The following is an 18257-nucleotide window of genomic DNA, read 5'->3' on the forward strand; positions in this document are numbered from 1 at the left end:
ACAAGCAGGGGAAGTAAAAAAAAAAATTTTTTTTTGGCTTGGGGTGGGTGGTGGGGGGGGGGGGTGGGGGTGGGTGGGTGGGTGGGGGATGGGTGGGGTCTGGGGGTAGACAAGCAGGGGAAGTAAATTTTTTTTTTTTTTTTTTTGGCTTGGCGGGTGTGGGGGTGGGTGGGTGGGGGGTGGGTGGGGTCGGGGGTCTAGAGGGTAGACAAGGCATGGGTTAATCCCTAAATCTGGATCCGGGTCAAAGGAAGTTGTTGGATCTATTGGGTTAAAGGGTAGATTAGGTAGAACACATAAAAAATGGCCAAATATTGATATTTTAAATTTGGGTAAATATCATGAAAACCCTTGAACTATACCCACTTTATCAAAAATACCCTAAAACTTTCGAAATATTCTCTAAATCCTCAAACTATCAGGTTTTTATCAAATATATCCTGCATTTATTTTTCGGTTACCAAAAACGTGATGTGGTTCGCCGGATGCCACAATGTAATTTATATTCTATTTTTTTTAAATGATATGGAAAAAACGACTTCGTTTCGTACCATATTCTACAGTGTTTATCCCTAATTCTAGGTTATTAGCGTGAATTTCAAACACAATAGGAGTGAATTTTAAATTTCATAGTGGATTTTTTTAAAATGATATGGTACGAAACAACGTCGTTTTTGCCATTGCATTTAAAAAAAATATAATATAAATTACATTGTGGCATCCGGCGAGCCACATCACGTTTTGTGTGACCGAAAAATAAATGTGGGATATATTTGATAAAAACCTGATAGTTTGAGGGTTTAGAGAACATTTTGAAAGTTTCAGGGTATTTTTGATAAAGCGGGTATACTTCAGGGGTTTTTATGATATTTACCCTTTAAATTTTGTGGACAAAATTTAAGTTTCAATCACCAATAGGGCCATCCGGCCCTATTGTTTCTTGTATTTTTATATATTAAAGTCATAATAAATTTTTAATAATAATAATAATAAATTTAACTTGATCCAATTCTCATATTGTTTTACAAATGAAAAGTATATAAGTACTGTTACGGTAGAGAGAGAGAGAGAGTTGGAATGATGGGGCGAACTCTCAAGAGCGCGATTCGTTGTTGTAAACACAAATTTTTGTATTTCAATTTGATAAAATACAAAACGCGTTACAAAGATAATTTGATAGATTTGAAGATAGATTTATGCGGGTTGCAATCTCTAGTTAATCCTCTGATTCTTCTCTTCCATTTGATTCTTGAACAAGCTCGAAGATTATTGAAATACTTGATTTGATGACGTCAATCCAAGGGACTTAAGTCATGATTTTGGATTGAACGTTGAACTTGATTTGATTTGAGAACATTCTTAGAATTTGTAAGAATGCCTTGAAGCTTTTGAACTTGATTTCTTTGGATACTTGAAGATCACTTCAAAGATTCGCAGGAATACTTGAACATTTGAAGAAATACTCGAAGATTTGAAGATACTTGAATACTTGAAGATTTTGAAGGATACTTGAAGATTTGAATGCTCAAATACTTGAAGATTCGAAGGATACTTGAAGATTTGAATACTCAAACGATTGAAGATTTGAAGGAGACTTGAACGTTAGATAGAATTCTTCAAGATACTTGAATACTTGAACTCTCCAATTCCTCGCCTCTTCTACTTGTGATACTAGAGAGAATTCTTATGCTCTTCAATCTTCCGTTCCTTCACGTTGTAATAATGAGCACCCCAACACCTCTATTTATAGATTTTAGAGATGGGCTTCGTGGGCTTTATGGGCTTTGGGCCTTCATGCATGGGCCTTAGGGCTTTAGGTGTCCATAAGCCCATTAATTCATTTATATTAAATATTAATTATATATCTATTTAATTTAGGAATAAAATCCCATTTAATAAAATAGAAAATATAATTGAATATTTAATTCATGAATTTACACGTGGCACGATTTAATTCGACGACAAATTTAATTGTCTACAGTTGTGTACAGACGGCGGCCGAGTGCCCTCGCCTCACCAAACTCTCACTTCACGCTCCTAAATCAGTAAGGATTTTTTTTTTGTTTATTATTTTATATTTCCTGCTAGTTCTTGTCGATACACATTTAATCACTTAAGTGTCTTGTTAATTTGTCGTTGATTGCCTGATTTTGCTTTGTTTTGTTATTCATTTATTTATTTTGAAACTTTATTGTGTGTAAATGGATGTGTGATGAGGAAGTTGAATCCTTATCCAGTAGTAGAATTGTTTCATCATTTTAGCCAGGGGCGGGGCTAACCTACGGAAGGCCCGGTGCGAAATTTAAAACCAGGCCCTTTTTATAGCTAAAAATGTATTAAAAATATATATAAAATATATATATTACCGAGCGATAGTTTTTTTTATTATTATTATTTTATCACACAATAAGCATGTAAAAACTAAAACATTTACTTGAGAAGTGTTGCTCTCCTTGTAAATTTTGAAACAAAATCACTAATAACACTTTGATCATCAATTTCACACGCCACTTAATGAAGGAAAAGAGCCACAAAACAATAAAAATATAAAATTATAACTAAACAAAATCACTAATAACACTTTCATCATCAATTTCACACACCACTTAATGAAGGAAAAGGGCCCAAAGCAATAAAAATGTAAAATTGTAACTCTCAAGAATCGAACCTACATCATATAACTTGAAGAGAGCATCTTTCCACTGAACTATTTAATAAAGTTATTCATTTATCAATTATTTAAGTATATATAAATATATAGACCTATATATAATCGGGGGCCCTCAATTTTTCGGGGCCCTGTGCGGTCGCCCACCCCGCACACCCTCAGAACCGCCACTGATTTTAGCATAATTGAAGTAGCTATAGGTGTTGCCTCAATGACTTTGAGCCAAATCGAAGGAGCAAGAAGCACAGATTTTGGACATTCTTGAAACTCATCCACGTTCTTTTACTCGATCTATGTTGAAAAGTGTTCTATACTCTATAGGATGGTTTGTTAACTAAGGAAATGAATCCCTACTTTTTACTTGCGATACCAGTTACATTTCTCGTGGTTGAAGTTACCGGTACTTTTTATCGTTCGCGGTTGCTTCGTTGAAGAAAAGCATGATGCGTGATTCCGATTCATGGTGGTAATAAATTAATAATGCATAGCACCACTAGCTAGAAGTAATAAGCATGTTAGGAGTTGGATACTTCAATTATCAGCTTGAGAAGATGTGTTCTGAGATTATCTTGCTTGCAGATTCTGCAGCTTGTGTGGATTCATTAAGCATATGCTACTTTTTTTGTAATATTGTAAGAACTTCTGGTGTACAAATCATATGATATTATGAACATCTCAAATACTGACAATTTTTTGTAGTTTTCATATATCAGTTTCATTAAATGAAATCATAAGTGAAGAATACAGCTCAAGTCATAGTTCTTGTGTAGACTATAATGGCTTCAATTTTTACTGTGTCATGTAAATATTCTTATCATATTTTTGCTTTGTTGTATGAACATTCTCCCAGGTGGAGGTGGAATTTGATAACGGCAGTGCATATAATCTGTCAGCTGAATACTTGCGAGTATATAGCCCTGCAGTTGACAGTAAGATCAGATCAGTTGGAGGAGAAAAGGTAACTAAAATTCATACAGCATTCTTCTCAGCATCCATTATAGCAAATGATACAACAATACGAAGACTCATATGATGGTTAAATGACTTGGGAGTGGAAGGGTCAAAAATTTGTTTGTATATTAACTTTGGATGTGGTGAAAAAATAATCATAGCTGCATGAAATTGGAACCTTTTGACCCTCTGCTTATTTTTCCCTTTCCATAGTAACTTGAGCATTGATCAGGTTATAGCTGGGAGGCGTGATGTTGGGATCATGTCTGCAGAACCTGTGGGAAACTATGGAGTGAGGTACTATAATTCAATTGATCTTAAGAGAAGCCATTTACAAGAAGTGTTCCTTATGATATACTCATGGCAGTGTTGTCTGTCTGTGATTGATGTAGATTACTTTTCGATGACTTGCATAAAACAGGGATCTTCACATGGGATTATTTTTATTATCTTGGTAGCAACAAGTTTTCGCTCATGAGAAACTACATCGGAACGCTAAAGAAACACGGTCTTAGTCGTGACCCAAGAACAAGGAAGTGAATTTTGTAGCCTTTCAAGGTATCAGTTTGAATGCTGATAAGGACACAAATCTTGCATGATTTTGTAAATCTACTTTGACATTGTATAGTTCACATGACGCATAAATGAACCACATGTTCTTTTAAAAAATTGATTGATTCATTCATTCATTTGCAGAACTACTTTATGCTGATTGGTTTTGTTTTGAGGAAGCCAGATGAATTGAAATATTGTCTTACTGAAAAAAGGAACTCATCCACTTCTTACTTGTTTTTCCTCAATCCAGTTCATTACATGCATCTTCATCACTAAGGATCTTGATTATTGCACTCTTTGAGTTGAATTTGGAGTATCTTTAGATTGTTATATGCTGGAAAATTTTGAAGGAGAAGATCGACTGAGGCCCTTCAAAGATATGATGTTCGTTCTTTTCTATTATCATGACGAATTGTCCAAATCAATATTCAAGATGCTGAGTTTCAGAGTTTTTGATCTGCTGGAGGTGAAGACTTTTTTTTTTTTTACATTTTAGATTTCATCAATGTGGACGGTCTCAATTAATTTATGGAAGTATCCTTTGAGGATCCAGGTAATCACTTCATATAAATGCGCCTTGTATAGTTTGATTTTAAATGTTGGGGAATCCAAATTCATTATTTTTGAATAACACGTCATATTAATGCCACAATTTTAAGGCAATGCAGCTAATGAGATTTTACAATTTATTTATTTGTTTCAATTTCGTATTAATTAATTACACAGATAATATCAATATTTATCAATATCAATATGGTCAATATCATATGTATATTTTTATAAGGTTAAGTTATGCAAAATAACTCAAACTATCGACTATTCGACTTACTCAAAAAATATCTTATACCATACTTTGTTAAGCATATCTTAAATGAAAACGATAATTATGTTGATCATGCAAAAGTCTCACTGTTGCTGTTCGACTTCTTTTTCATCTCTTATAAATGCCACATCAATGATTTTTGCACAATTAATAGAAATTAACGATTTTGTATTAATAAAAATAGATGAGTGTTAGACTAAGATAAAAATTTAAAAGTGCGAATTTTATTGAAATATTATTCAGAGTAATAATGAATATATTTTGAGATAAGTCTGATGCTCTGAATTGTTTTGAACAATTTAGATTTAGTTTCTTAAGAACTTATAAGTTGTAAAAGTGTTTTGATAATTGAGCTTATGAGCTAGAAAGAGAATTTTTAAGTTAAAGAGATAAAATTAGAATGATATATGATGAAAATAAAAAAGCATAGTTGAATTATTTTTATAAAATAAGTGTTGATTATAAGATAATGAGAAAATAAGTTGGGGTAGAAGAACTTATTTTTTTAGGGGGCTTATAAGCTATTAGATCTTATTTTCACACCTTATGATCTATTTGAGAGCTTATTTTATAAGCTTCTAAACAGCTTATAAGCAGTGGCGGAGCCAGGAATTAAGTTGGGAGGGGGCTGAATAGAGAATTTTTTTTGGGACATTTTGTATATTTAAGACATTATTTTATTAAACGACAAGCATAATAGTAATAATAAAGAACAACATTTTCATAGATTATATAATTTAAATATATAACAAATTAGTTTCAATACATTACAATTTTTTTGGAACATTCTGTATTTTTAAAGCATTTTTTATTAAAAGACGAGCATAATAGTAATTATAAAGAACAACATTTTCATATACTATATAATTTCAATATATTACAAATTAATTTCAATACATTACAAACTTTATTTTTTGTCATTTCGTACATTTTAGACATTTTTTTATTAATAGACAAGCATAATAACAATAATAACGAACAATATTTTCATAAATTATATGTTTTCAATAAGTTACAAGTTAGAATCAATAATAGTAAAAGACAAGCATAATAGTCATAATAATAAATAATATTTTATAGATTATATAATTTTAAATAACACAATTATCCTTAAATTAATTATAAATGGAAAAATATAACAAGCTAATCAACTTTTGTAAAATAAATTTCTTTTATAATATAAACATATATCTATATATAATTAAAAAAGAAAAACTTCAAAATTTGAGAGGGGCTTCAGCCCTCCCCCAGCCCCCTGGCTACGTCCCTGCTTGTAAGCTATTTTAAAGAGCTTATGCACCAAACACGCTCTTCGTCTTCTTAAAATAAAATACGAGAAGATCATGTTTAGTTTGAATTATTTACATGGTCACAAAAAACTGCGAAAATAAAATTAACTAGTTAGATGTAGGACTAATATCTATGAATTCATCAAATTTTGATAGTGCATGTAAACTTTAAAATTTGATGTGATCGGTTGGGATTCCGATCAAACTCGCGAGTCAAATAATTGCCGTGGTTTGATTTATTAAAAGAAAAAAAAAGAGTAACCTATTAAACAGAAACGACGTCGCTTTCATAAGTCAACGAGAATAATGCTCCCCTGTACATCACACTCTGTCAGCAAAGCTAGATCACCTCTGCGAGACTGCGACAAACTTATAACATTTCTTCAAATTAATTCTCACAAATTCAGCACTACAAATTTCATCGCAATTTAATTCCCCCAATTAATTATCCACAGAAAAATGATGAAAGAGAGAGCTGACTTTGGCAAAAAGTCACATTTCAGATCCTTTTAGAGAAAGGCCATTCCGGTTCTCGGCTAGGCGACAATGTCAGTGGTGAAATTTCTGTGTGTGTTGGTGGCGGCGGCGGCGGCAGCGGAGGCGGCGGCAGTGGCCGGGACTGCGCCGTACAGAATCCACACGCTTTTCTCGGTTGAGTGCCAGAATTACTTCGATTGGCAGACGGTGGGCCTCATGCACAGCTTCCGCAAAGCCAGGGCAGCCCGGCCCGATCACCAGGCTGCTGAGTTGCACTGAGAAAGAAAGGAAGAATTATAAAGGCATGGACTTGGCGCCCACGTTTGAGGTCCCTTCTATGAGTTTGCACCCCAAGACTGGTGATTGGTGAGTTTAATTTCAATTGTGTGTGTGGATATCAATTAGGGCTATTTGACTTTGAGTGTATGAAAATGTCATCTTGTCTAATGATCATGAACTTAATTTCTCCATCAGCTTGCATGCTATGTTTTGTTGTTCCTGATTTATATGCATTCATTGCTCAGGATTGGATTCTTGATATTGAAAAGTGGGATTTTGTTTCTTTTATCGCTCCCTGTTTGTAGATTTTAATACGGTAGTGGATTTAATTTTTATCTTGCTAGATTCAAGAAATCAGATTCTGTAAGTGAAGGAATAGCTTTGGCTAACTTGACATGACTATTTTACTTTCTGAAGCTACACATATCTAGCAGAGAGAGAGAGAGAGAGCATAATGTAGCCATTGTTAAAGATCACACCTTTTTTCTGCATAGAGATTTTCTCCGGCTGTTGACTTCTACTATTTGGTTCTTATGGCAGGTATCCGGCAATTAACAAACCAGCCGGTGTAGTCCACTGGCTTAAGCATAGCAAAGAAGCAGAAAATGTTGATTGGGTGGTTATATTAGATGCTGATATGATCGTCCGGGGTCCAATCTTGCCGTGGGAGCTTGGTGCTGAGAAAGGCAGACCAGTTGCTGCATATTATGGGTAATTGTCGTTGCACCTACTAATAACCGAGTTTCATGATTATTTCTTTTGATGGGAAGCATAGTAAGATTACCTAGGAACTTGTCAGTTTTTAGAGACTGGAGTATTAGTCATCTGTTATTTTGTTTTGAATTCTTGTTAGATAGGTGAAATAGTTAAACTTGCACGTTGGAGGTAATTTTTTCCCCTTCTTCTTTCCCATACTTGTTTTGTCAATCTTTTGTCCTCCTTGCTCATGAGACGTTCCCCATTAATATTGTTATGCGTCTCCTAGGGCAGCTATTTGCTGTCGGATACAACTCGTGTATCCCTATAATCTCACACCTGGACTTTTGCTGGTTGAGATATTGATGATGTGAGATCCCACTAATCAAAACTTCTATGGTGATGAGTTTCAGTTTCTTGCCATCACATGATGATACGTTTATCAAGCTTGGATGTCAAATCGAAAGCTATTAGTTTATCAGTTTGCTAGAGTAGTGAGAGAAATACTAGTTTTAGTAGTGATGCCTTTTCTGATTCTTTATCGTTGAAAAAGTTTTCAGGCTTAATCAAAATCTACAATCAACTTTAAATCTGTTGTTACCTTTTAGGTATACATATAATAATGGTTTATTCAAATTAATCAACTTACCATAGGTCGTGTTTCCCTAATTGCAACTTTGCTGTGGCGTGTTACCCATCACACATGGTGAAGATAGTAACTGCAGTCATTATTAGGTTTAGAGAGTTGAATTTTCAATTAGAAGAATCACACATCCCCGACAAAAGAAATGTCTCATTTTCTTTTGTTTATTTTCTACCTATAAACATTCTCTTCAGAAGGAATTTTTCTAGTTGTCATGTAACATTTACGGTGATAATATATCATAATAAAAACATTTCTTGAGCAGGTACTTGATTGGATGTGACAACATTCTTGCTAAATTACACACAAAGCATCCTGAACTTTGTGACAAAGTTGGTGGGCTTTTAGCATTTCATATTGATGATCTTCGAGTTTTTGCACCCATGTGGTTATCAAAAACTGAAGAAGTACGGGCAGATAAAGCTCACTGGGCTACCAATATCACTGGTGACATATATGGAACAGGGTGGATCAGTGAAATGTATGGATATTCATTTGGCGCTGCAGAGGTAACATTTAATCCTATATTCATCAATTATCAGAAGGTGTTTCCTTCATTTCATCCTCATAGTTTCTAATTTTCTCGAAAACCATTTGTGCAATGTTCAAAAGTACTGAAGGTCTAATAAACTGACCTATGAGAGAGATAGGAGAGGAAACATTAGATGGTTTTAAAGGAAAACAGAAAACTTATGTGTGTGTGTATTTTGCAAAATGTTCATTTATACTCTTGAATTTAAATGCTGTCTGACCACTCTGAATTGAAACCTTGGATTCATCCCTGTATTATGAGATGGTCATGTATATGTGAGAAGAAAAGAAGGTTCCAGAAAAGTTGGTGAGGTGTGATAGGGGAAGTGAAGTTTCCTATTAAGCGAAGCTATCTTTCTCTCGTGAGGCTTTGTCATCCTTCACGCATAAATTGTGCTATTTCTAATTTCATTATACCTTTATACATAAATTGGTATACCGATGACTTTGTGGATCGCTTGTATCAGGTGGGACTTCGTCACAAGATAAATGAGAACTTGATGATTTATCCAGGCTATGTTCCTAGAGAGGGTGTAGAACCCATCCTGATGCACTATGGCTTACCTTTTAGTGTAGGGAATTGGTCATTCAGTAAGTTAGAACATCATGAAGACAGTATTGTGTATGATTGTGGGCGCCTCTTTCCCGAACCTCCTTATCCTAGAGAGGTATGCTCGTATTCATTAACTGAACTTTGTATTTTGAGTTATGCTCTGTAAAGTCTTCACTTAAAATATTTCTCTTGCAGGTGAAAGAAATGGAAAGTGATCCAAACAAAAGAAGGGCGCTATTTCTTGATTTAGAATGTATAAATACCCTGAATGAAGGTTTATTGTTGAACCATGAAAAGCATGGCTGTCCGAAGCCAAAGTGGTCAAAATATTTGAGTTTCTTAAAGAGCAAAACGTTCGCAGAACTAACACAACCAAAACAACTGACTCCAAAAAGCCTCGAGATGATGGAGGAGGTTCACGAACAGAAGCAAGATGTTGGTGAGCCGGAAAAGCCTTACCCGAAAATACATACTATTTTCTCAACAGAATGCTCCCCTTACTTTGATTGGCAAACTTTGGGGCTTGTCCATAGTTTCAACAAGAGCGGCCAGCCAGGGGAAATCACAAGGCTTCTAAGTTGTACGGACGAGAACTTGAAGCAATACAAAGGACGTGATCTAGCTCCCACTCATTATGTCCCGTCCATGAGCCGGCATCCATTAACAGGAGATTGGTAATGCCTTCTTACCGAATAACTTTGCTATGATATATGTTGCAAACTATATATGAAAGAGAGAATCGACAAATATTTGATGCATAAAATACTCGTGCAGGTATCCAGCAATCAATAAACCAGCTGCAGTCGTGCATTGGATTAACCATGTAAAGACCGATGCAGAATACATTGTGATTCTGGATGCTGACATGATAATGAGAGGACCAATCACACCGTGGGAGTTCAAAGCAGCCAAGGGCAGACCCGTTTCGACTCCCTATGAGTAAGACTTTGTCCCTTACTGATTCGTCATGAAGTGCTAGTCCAACCTTTATAAAGTTTTTAGGATGAAGGATTACTTGATGTTTACTTGAAATTTGTTGGATGCTACAACAGCTACCTAATTGGCTGCGACAATGAGCTTGCAAAGATCCACACTCGTCACCCTCAACTTTGTGACAAGGTTGGAGGTGTGATCATAATGCACATAACGGATCTCAGAAAATTTGCGCTGCGTTGGTTGCACAAAACGGAGGAAGTCAGAGCCGATATGGCCCATTGGCCTAAAAAATTCACCGGCGATATTTATGAAGCTGGTTGGATCAGTGAGATGTATGGTTACTCCTTTGCTGCAGCAGAGGTAATTCAAGCACTTCTTTAATAGTTTAAAGCAGCTTCCTTTTTTAATAACGTTTTAAGCACATGTGGTAAAATGTGGTAAATTTCTCGATGCAGTTGAATCTACGGCATATCATAAGCACGGACATCCTGATATATCCCGGATATGTTCCTGTACCCGGTGTGAACTATAGAGTATTTCACTATGGCCTGGAGTTTAGGGTCGGTAACTGGAGCTTCGACAAAGCTAAATGGAGACATATGGAAGTCGCTGACAAATGTTGGTCTACGTTTCCTGACCCTCCAGATCCATCAACCCTCGACCGGTCTAACGAGGAGTCGTTACAGCGCGACTTGCTGAGCATAGAGTGCGCAAAATCCTTGAATGAGGCTCTACGTGGTTATTATAGAAAGAAATGCCCCGATCCCAATTCCTTGCTCCCTCCAGCACGAGAAACGCGCCATCCTCCTTCCTTGACGACTCCAACTCAGAAGTCCCCAGACCCTCCCGCCCTGCGCCTTCCAGAGCATGAGACGGTCAGTGAAATAACAACCGGGAGGAAGATCGGGAAACTCGAGAAAATTGATGTCTCGAGGCAGGAAACAGAGGTGAAGAACGAAACTAATGAGCTGTCTCCGCCAGCGGAGACGAACCAGGCCTTCACTTCGATGAGAGTCTGGATAATGGGCCTCTGGGCGTTCTCCATCGCCGGTTTTGTGGTAGTGATGTATGTGATGGTCTCAAATCGAAGAGGCCAGAGAAAGCGGGGGAAGACGTATAAACCCAAGAGACGAAGCTCGTATACAGGATCGTGGGAACGCAATGCTGAGATGTCGTAGCGTCTCTTGGTATATTGTGATGGACTCATTGGCTTGCTAATGCGCACTTGTTGCTTGCAGAGATGCCGAGTGGAGCAAAGCGCTCATCATCTGAAGCGTAGCGCCTTTCGTTGCAGAAAGGCGGACGTCCATGGCTGGCTTGTCTCTCCGGTTGGTAGACGTACACGGTCGTCGGAACAGGGTATGATTTTGCTTCCATTTTTGTAATCGGAGTTTTTAACGACGATCTAGAGACTACGGTATACTTGGGACTTTAATTCTCACGGAAAAGATATTTATACAGAATGAATAATGTCACTGTGAAAAACTTTCTTGCTTTCTTTCTACTAGAAATACAGAATGTGTTTCTTTTCTTTTGTGTTTCTTTTCTAGTCATTTTTCTTTACTTTTTTTTTTATATATAGAATTATGAGAGTATTTATTATAAAATCAAGCAATCCGCACGCAGGCGAAATCTCTATACCATATAAATGTAGAAAAATTATCCGCACGTAGATTGGATTGAACCCAAAATCTATTACGAAGGACAAAATTTAAGGGTGAAAAGCTATCTACTATCTAGTGTAGCATCATCTCATCTACCTGCGATTCACTATTTTAGCAATTACTATATTGATATTATATATATTTTTAAATATGTTTATTACACCAGGTATATTTGTCGCATGCACAAGTATGTGAATGATTGGATGCGGATTTAATCGAGTGTAGCGAATAGCAACAAACACTCTTCTTTTCTAGTGGTGAAGGTCCAATTTTTATTGCACACGATCAACTTGATTTACACCGCATTATGAGATCACGTGCCGAATTACTAGCCTTGTTTTACAGCACTAACAAAATTTTACTGGTCGCACGTAAATACTATATGAACCTAAATAATATTGGTATATACTCTCTATGTCCATAAAAGAATAATTATTTTTTTTATTATTTTGAGATATTCACAAAATTTAATAGTATATATATTTTTGAAAATCTTCTATCATATATTCTTTTCTCTACTCACAATACAATTAATTATCATTATTATCACTATTTTTTTAAAAGAACTTTTTCTTCATTCACACTACACTATTATTTTGTGGATGGAGGAAGTATAATAAATAAATTCTATTATTATTTTATAGATTTTTTATACAAGAGGGTTCTTCTCTTATATCAAATAGTACATACTATGTATCAAATAAAAAAGCATACTATATATATATATATATATATATATATATAGTGAGAACTACAATTTTTGTAAGAATATGAGAATCATTAAAATTACTGCACTCGTTGTAATAATTAATGCATCCCTTGCTAAATTTACTGCATTAAAAAAAAATCGCTCCTTTCAAAATTTGAACTCAGGTGTTGTATTCATCTACCAAAATGATGCATTCACCATAAATATTAATGATCGAAGTTGAAAATAATTCTCTATTTTTATTTTATTTAGTGAATTCTTACCTAAATATCTCCTTGGAGAGAGATAGGAGAAATAGTCCAATTCAAATAGAAAAAGAACTTGTAGCCACACTTCTGAAAATAGAAAAATGGTGGTCACTTTTAGTGTTTGATGACCTATTCATCCTTAATGTTATTATTTAAAAATTATGTGATATAGTTTCACTGTGGATTAAGATTAAAATTCAAAATCATATTTTAGTAACATATTAGATTTTTGAACTTCTTAAAAATCAATATAGATTAAACATTGAAAATAAGTTGAGCTTATTTCTTTTCAATGTTCAAATCTAACTTCGAGGGTGTTCGGCTGAGCTTATAAGCTCTTTAAAACAGTTTATAAGCTCCTTCAAAGTGTTTGGCAAAATAAGTTCCTAATGAGCATATAAGCTCTAAAAATAAGCTCTAAGAGTTTATAAGTTTCCCAAAAAATAAGTTCTTCTAGCCCAATTTATTTTCCCACTATCTTATAAGCAACACTCATTTATAAAAATAATTCAATTATAATTTTTTATTTTCATTATATATTATTCTAATTTCATTTTTCTTCGATTTTCTCTCTCTAACAAAAATTTTCTCTCACTAACTAAAAATTCTCTCTTTAGCTTATAAGAGCATCCACAATGCTTGCACCCATAGTGGGTGCAATAGAATGGGTCCCACTTCTATTGCACCCACTCCAACAATGGTATTGCACCCACCTGAGTGCAATAGATTTTAATTTCATTTTCTCTTTACTTTTATTCTTTTTTCAATTTAAATTAAACAACTTCAATTTTAACAACATAAAATTCATTCAACTAAAAATCCAAACATTACAAATAAAATTAAAAAAACAACAAATATTTAAAACATCCAATTTTTGAAAAATTTAAAGCCGTCGAACTACGGGTCAACCGGACCAAAGCGTGCCCATATATGCTCAACCAAATCGTCGCGGAGGCGAGCATGCAATCGTACATCCTTCAAGCTTGCATTCCGTGCCAAATAGGCGGCGAACTCCGGTGGTGCTCCGGAATTGAATTGTGTTTGAGGGGTAGAACTTGGTCCCTCGCCGTCGTCACCGTCAAAATTACTTGCATTTCCACCTTCTTCCTCAACGATCATGTTGTGCAATATGATGCATGCAAACATGATCGAACTCATTTGCTCCGCCTTCCACAAACGCGACAGTCCTTTAATTATACCCCACCGAGCCTGAAGAACACCGAAAGCTCGTTCCACATCCTTCCTTGCAGCTTCTTGCATCTCCTTGAACCTCCGCTTCTTCTCATCGTTCGGAAACTGGAAGCTCTTCACGAACACCGGCCAGTCCGGATAGATGCCGTCTGTTAAGTAGTATCCTCGAGTGTGGTGAGAATTGTTGGCGAGGAAGTGCACAGCCACTTCATGCCCCGCTAAAACATCGTTGAATAGCGTGGACTGGTGGAGCACGTTGATGTCGTTGTTGGACCCAGCGACTCCAAAGAATGCATGCCAGATCCACAAATCTTGTGAAGCAACGACCTCTAATATAATTGTTGGCTCGCCTTGATCCCCTCGAGTGTAGGCGCCGTGCCAAGCCACGGGGCAATTCTTCCATCCCCAATGCATGCAGTCTAGGCTCCCCAACATTTCCGGGAACCCATGGCGGGCTTCGTGCATTGCAGTGATGCGTTGCACATCGGCAGTTGTTGGCCGCCTCAAATACGTGCCGCCAAAGATACGAACGACGGCCTTGCAGAATTTCTTCAAGCATTCCAACGCCGTCGACTCTCCTATACGGAGATATTCGTCACAACAATCAGCAGAAGTTCCGTATGCCAATTGTCGAACAGCGGCAGTGCACTTCTGGATCGGGGAGAAGCTTAAGCGGCCAACAGCATCCGAACGTTGTTGGAAGTAAGGATCGACTTCTAGCGCATTGACAATGCGTAGAAACAACTCCCGGCTCATCCGAAATCGACGGCGAAAGAATTGTGGCCCATAAACAGGCTCGACGGCGAAATAATCGCGATGGAGGCGCTCGGCTCCACCTTCACGGTCACTACGAATCACTGCCCGCTTTTTTGTCGGGCGTGGTGGAGGTGGATCGAAACGATATGAACTTGCCACTGTCATAAAATTCACAGCACATCTCATAAAAAATAAATCGGGAGCTTGAGTAGGATCGGGAAGAGGAGGAAGTTGTGCGGGATCAACATGAACTTCTTCGTCGGATGAAGAATTTGAGGAAGAATTATTGTTGGAAGAATTGGTGGATGAAGACATTTTTTTTAAGAGTTGAAGAGAATTGGTGGATATAGTGTTTGTGATTGAGGGAAGGGGATATATATAGGTGAAAAAGGAAAAAAAAAGAAAAAAAAAATCGGCCGAAAGACCGTTGAAGGCAACGGTCAAATGACCGTTAATTTTTTATTTATTTATTTTTTAATTTAGGAAAGGGGCGCGTGTTTACACGCCCCCTCCTTCGCTCCCACAAGCCACGAGTGCGAAGCAACGCCCCCCTCCCCCCCCCCCCCTTCACACCCGGGAGCGGCAACGGCAGTGGGTGCGATAGGTCGGGTTCGATCCGGCCATCGCACCCACCGCTGCGGATGCTCTAAGCTAAATTATCAAAACACTTTAACAACTTATAAGCTACTAAAAAATTACATCTTATAAATTTTTGAAACATCTTATAAGCTCCAAGATCTAGGGCAGAAGTTGGATATACATTTATTTGGACTAATACATTTCCTAAAACATTCTTGATACAATAAGCTAAGCAAAGTCTGGAATCCGATGGTCTGATTTCCTAAGTTTGCTAAACTTTTGCTCAAAAAAATTGCTAGAACTTACAACAATGATTAATTATTTTGTGCATCAATCACTGCCAACAACTTTCTCATGCCATGTGCCCAAAGGCTCCAACAACTTCCCCATCTCATATGCCCAATCACAATGTGGATCTTCAAATTCTAATTAAAACGTGGTTCGAGCGAGATTAGGTTGAAGCAATATCCCTTTGATTGGGAAACTCATAATCTTGGTTCCATCAATGGAATAGCATCCATGAATCCAACTCCATTTCCCTTGACTCCAAATTATAATTCCGGATCCAATATCCTTATACAAACAAATTGTCCCATCAACCCCCACACACTTGACACACCCCCAATTCAATTTCTCCCCCAACAACCTAATTCCCAATTCCGCCGGAACTTCCCCCACCACCCCCCACCCATCACCGCCCCCTCCCAGCTCCCACACGCGCCCCCCGCCGCCGCACGTGCCCCCCACCACCGCCAGCCTCCCCTCCCTCCTCACCAGCGCCGCGAACTCCAGCCTGTCCGCCATCGGCACGCCCACCTCCCGCCACGTCTTCGACGACATGTCGAACCCCATCACGCTGTACGCCCGCGCCGACGTCATCCAGTACAGCACGCCGTCGCCCGACCACACGCTCTCGTTCGGCGTCCACACCGTCAGCCTCACCGCCAACTCCACCGGCATCGCCCCCACCACCCCCCACCCCCCGCCGGAGCACGACGAGTCGTACACCTCCACGCTCGCCTCGTACACCGCGCCGCCGCCCGCCGACTCCGACATCCCTCCCGCCACGTAGATTTTGAAGCCCCGGTCGCCGTCATCCTCCACCACCCCGACCGCCGGATTGGTCCGCGCCACGCGCAGGGCGGGGAGGGCTCTGAACTGGTTGGTGAAGGGGTTGCAGATTGCGAGCTGGAGCCGAGCCGCGGAGCCGAGCTTCAGCAGAATCAGGCCACCGATGGCCGCGATCGGCCTCATCGGGGTGGTGGTGCGATCAAGATCTAGGACGTGCCAACTGTCTTTGACTGGATTGTGTGCGTAGCAGGAAAGGCCCCAGCCGCGAGCCGGCAATGCCACGAACCACGGCGGGTGGCAGTTGCGGGAAACCGCCAGCTCCGAGGTGGCGCGCCAGCTCCGACAGGCGGCGCGGGCCCGTGCCAGGGAGTCCGGCGGGAGGTGGGAGAAGATGTTGAGTAGCAGATCAATTGGGAGATTGCTCCACATCTTAAACAACAATGATGGGATTCTGCAAACTGTATGAATGATGAGAAAGTTATTTTTGTGTAGGGATGTGTGCTCACATGAACTCAAAGGGGGGCCCACGTGGCAGTGTCAAGTTTCTTCGTATTCTGGCCTTTTTTGTTGGTTATAAATAGCGGTTGTTGATGGAGATGAAGGGCCATATCAAGATCGATAAGAAACAATTGTGGGGTTTCCTGGAAAGTGATGGTAGCTTTGTCTATAATAAGAAAGGGCAAGTTGCAGCAGCAGCACTCGACTATGAAGATGATGACATAGATTCTCGCTTTTGCCACTTGGACACCAAATCGGCTTTTTTTTGGCAATGAGGTGGTGAATTTTTTGTTACAGGAATTTACAGCAAGGTGAACTTAGTTTTACACACCAGTTCGACTCATGATATTCAATTTTCAAAACAAATTATTCACAATTACAGGTTTCATACATAATAATAATATATAAATATTTAAATTTTTAAATTGAAATACGTTTTATAGTGATTGGGGGTGTTTAAATAAAAAAATGTTACAAAAGCAAAAATGTCAAATAAAACATAAAAAGATATTAAAAAGTTAAAAACAAGTTATTTATACATACCAAACTAATTATTTTCTTAAATAAAAAATGCTACAAATTATGTATGGCTTCAATGAAAGGAAATGTTTAATTTTTTATAAAAAAAAAATGAAATGTTCATTTTTTTACATAGCAACGCATTATGTATCCTATATATGTTCAATGAAATCATTTAAGTGCATAGATTTAAGGAGATTAAACATTTAATTTTATGTTCATGAATTTAATTTATGGCCTAGAAAACTGAAAAGACATTCAATTTATATTCACAATATATTAAATTTAGCATTTTAAAATAACAAACTTTTATAAGGGGCATTTAAGGTAAAACACATTTTCAGTATTTTTTTTACTTTTTTGCCCCTACTGATCCGGATCCGGATCAATTTGATCCGTAAGGATTTATCCTTTCAAAATAATAAAATTTGTTGGCAGCTTAATTACCTTACGATAATATTCTTGACGTTAAAATCAAGAGAGAATAAATAAGTAGGTGATTGATTAGAAGACATAATTGATTGCAATAGTATCATTATCACCTAATGACTTTTTAGATAAGATATTGCTGCACCCGCTTCTTGCCTAAGTTTGAATGCAAATTCCATTGTAGATAAGATT

The 18257-nt window shown here is 37.6% G+C and overlaps 4 protein-coding genes across 13 annotated transcripts; 2 read left to right on the forward strand and 2 right to left on the reverse strand.

Moving 5' to 3' along the window:
• Positions 1–1038: 1038 nt before the first annotated feature.
• LOC130992322 (uncharacterized) lies at positions 1039–4869 on the forward strand. 10 transcript variants are annotated; one of them, XR_009091269.1, is made up of 6 exons: positions 1062–1108; positions 1981–2045; positions 3519–3626; positions 3852–3916; positions 4041–4177; positions 4316–4869. XR_009091269.1 is itself a non-coding variant. In XM_057916908.1 (6 exons), the coding sequence occupies exons 1-5, from the start codon at positions 1078–1080 to the stop codon at positions 4157–4159; spliced, it is 417 nt and encodes a 138-aa protein (XP_057772891.1). In that variant the 5' UTR covers positions 1062–1077; the 3' UTR covers positions 4160–4177; positions 4316–4869. The 10 variants fall into 10 exon arrangements, 6 of the variants coding, with proteins under 6 accessions (XP_057772889.1, XP_057772891.1, XP_057772890.1 ...); XR_009091268.1 differs by having other exon boundaries at positions 4425–4869; XR_009091270.1 differs by having other exon boundaries at positions 4498–4869.
• A 1755-nt stretch (positions 4870–6624) lies between these two features.
• Positions 6625–11933, forward strand: LOC130992324 (peptidyl serine alpha-galactosyltransferase). The gene is given in 9 exon segments (XM_057916912.1): positions 6625–7003; positions 7005–7129; positions 7583–7753; positions 8647–8890; positions 9380–9580; positions 9661–10139; positions 10240–10404; positions 10518–10761; positions 10857–11933. Coding segments are annotated over 9 exon segments (2523 nt in total). The 5' UTR covers positions 6625–6832; the 3' UTR covers positions 11580–11933.
• A 1986-nt stretch (positions 11934–13919) lies between these two features.
• Positions 13920–15134, reverse strand: LOC130993781 (uncharacterized). The gene is made up of 2 exons (XM_057918818.1): positions 14201–15134; positions 13920–14122 (listed from the first exon to the last, which is right to left on the reverse strand). The coding sequence occupies exons 1-2, from the start codon at positions 15132–15134 to the stop codon at positions 13920–13922; spliced, it is 1137 nt and encodes a 378-aa protein (XP_057774801.1).
• A 520-nt stretch (positions 15135–15654) lies between these two features.
• LOC130992325 (protein ABERRANT PANICLE ORGANIZATION 1-like) lies at positions 15655–17682 on the reverse strand. The gene has a single exon (XM_057916913.1). It carries the CDS (start codon positions 17046–17048, stop codon positions 15978–15980), a length of 1071 nt encoding a protein of 356 aa, XP_057772896.1. The 5' UTR covers positions 17049–17682; the 3' UTR covers positions 15655–15977.
• Between the last annotated feature and the right edge of the window lie 575 nt (positions 17683–18257).

The sequence above is a fragment of the Salvia miltiorrhiza genome, chromosome 7 (assembly GCF_028751815.1).
Source record: "Salvia miltiorrhiza cultivar Shanhuang (shh) chromosome 7, IMPLAD_Smil_shh, whole genome shotgun sequence".
Lineage (NCBI taxonomy): Eukaryota > Viridiplantae > Streptophyta > Magnoliopsida > Lamiales > Lamiaceae > Salvia > Salvia miltiorrhiza.

Excerpts from the sequence above, each read along its gene's own strand:
- LOC130992322 (XM_057916906.1), top strand. The coding sequence starts at position 1,078 with ATGATGGGGCGAACTCTCAAGAGCGCGATTC. Across the intron at positions 2,046-3,518 it reads CACTTCACGCTCCTAAATCA|GTGGAGGTGGAATTTGATAA; the intron begins GTAAGGATTTTT and ends ACATTCTCCCAG. Across the intron at positions 3,627-3,851 it reads GATCAGTTGGAGGAGAAAAG|GTTATAGCTGGGAGGCGTGA; the intron begins GTAACTAAAATT and ends AGCATTGATCAG.
- LOC130993781 (XM_057918818.1), bottom strand. The coding sequence starts at position 15,134 with ATGACAGTGGCAAGTTCATATCGTTTCGATCCACCTCCACCACGCCCG. Across the intron at positions 14,123-14,200 it reads TATAATTAAAGGACTGTCGC|GTGGAAATGCAAGTAATTTT; the intron begins GTTTGTGGAAGG and ends TTGAGGAAGAAG.
- LOC130992325 (XM_057916913.1), bottom strand. The coding sequence starts at position 17,048 with ATGTGGAGCAATCTCCCAATTGATCTGCTACTCAACATCTTCTCCCAC.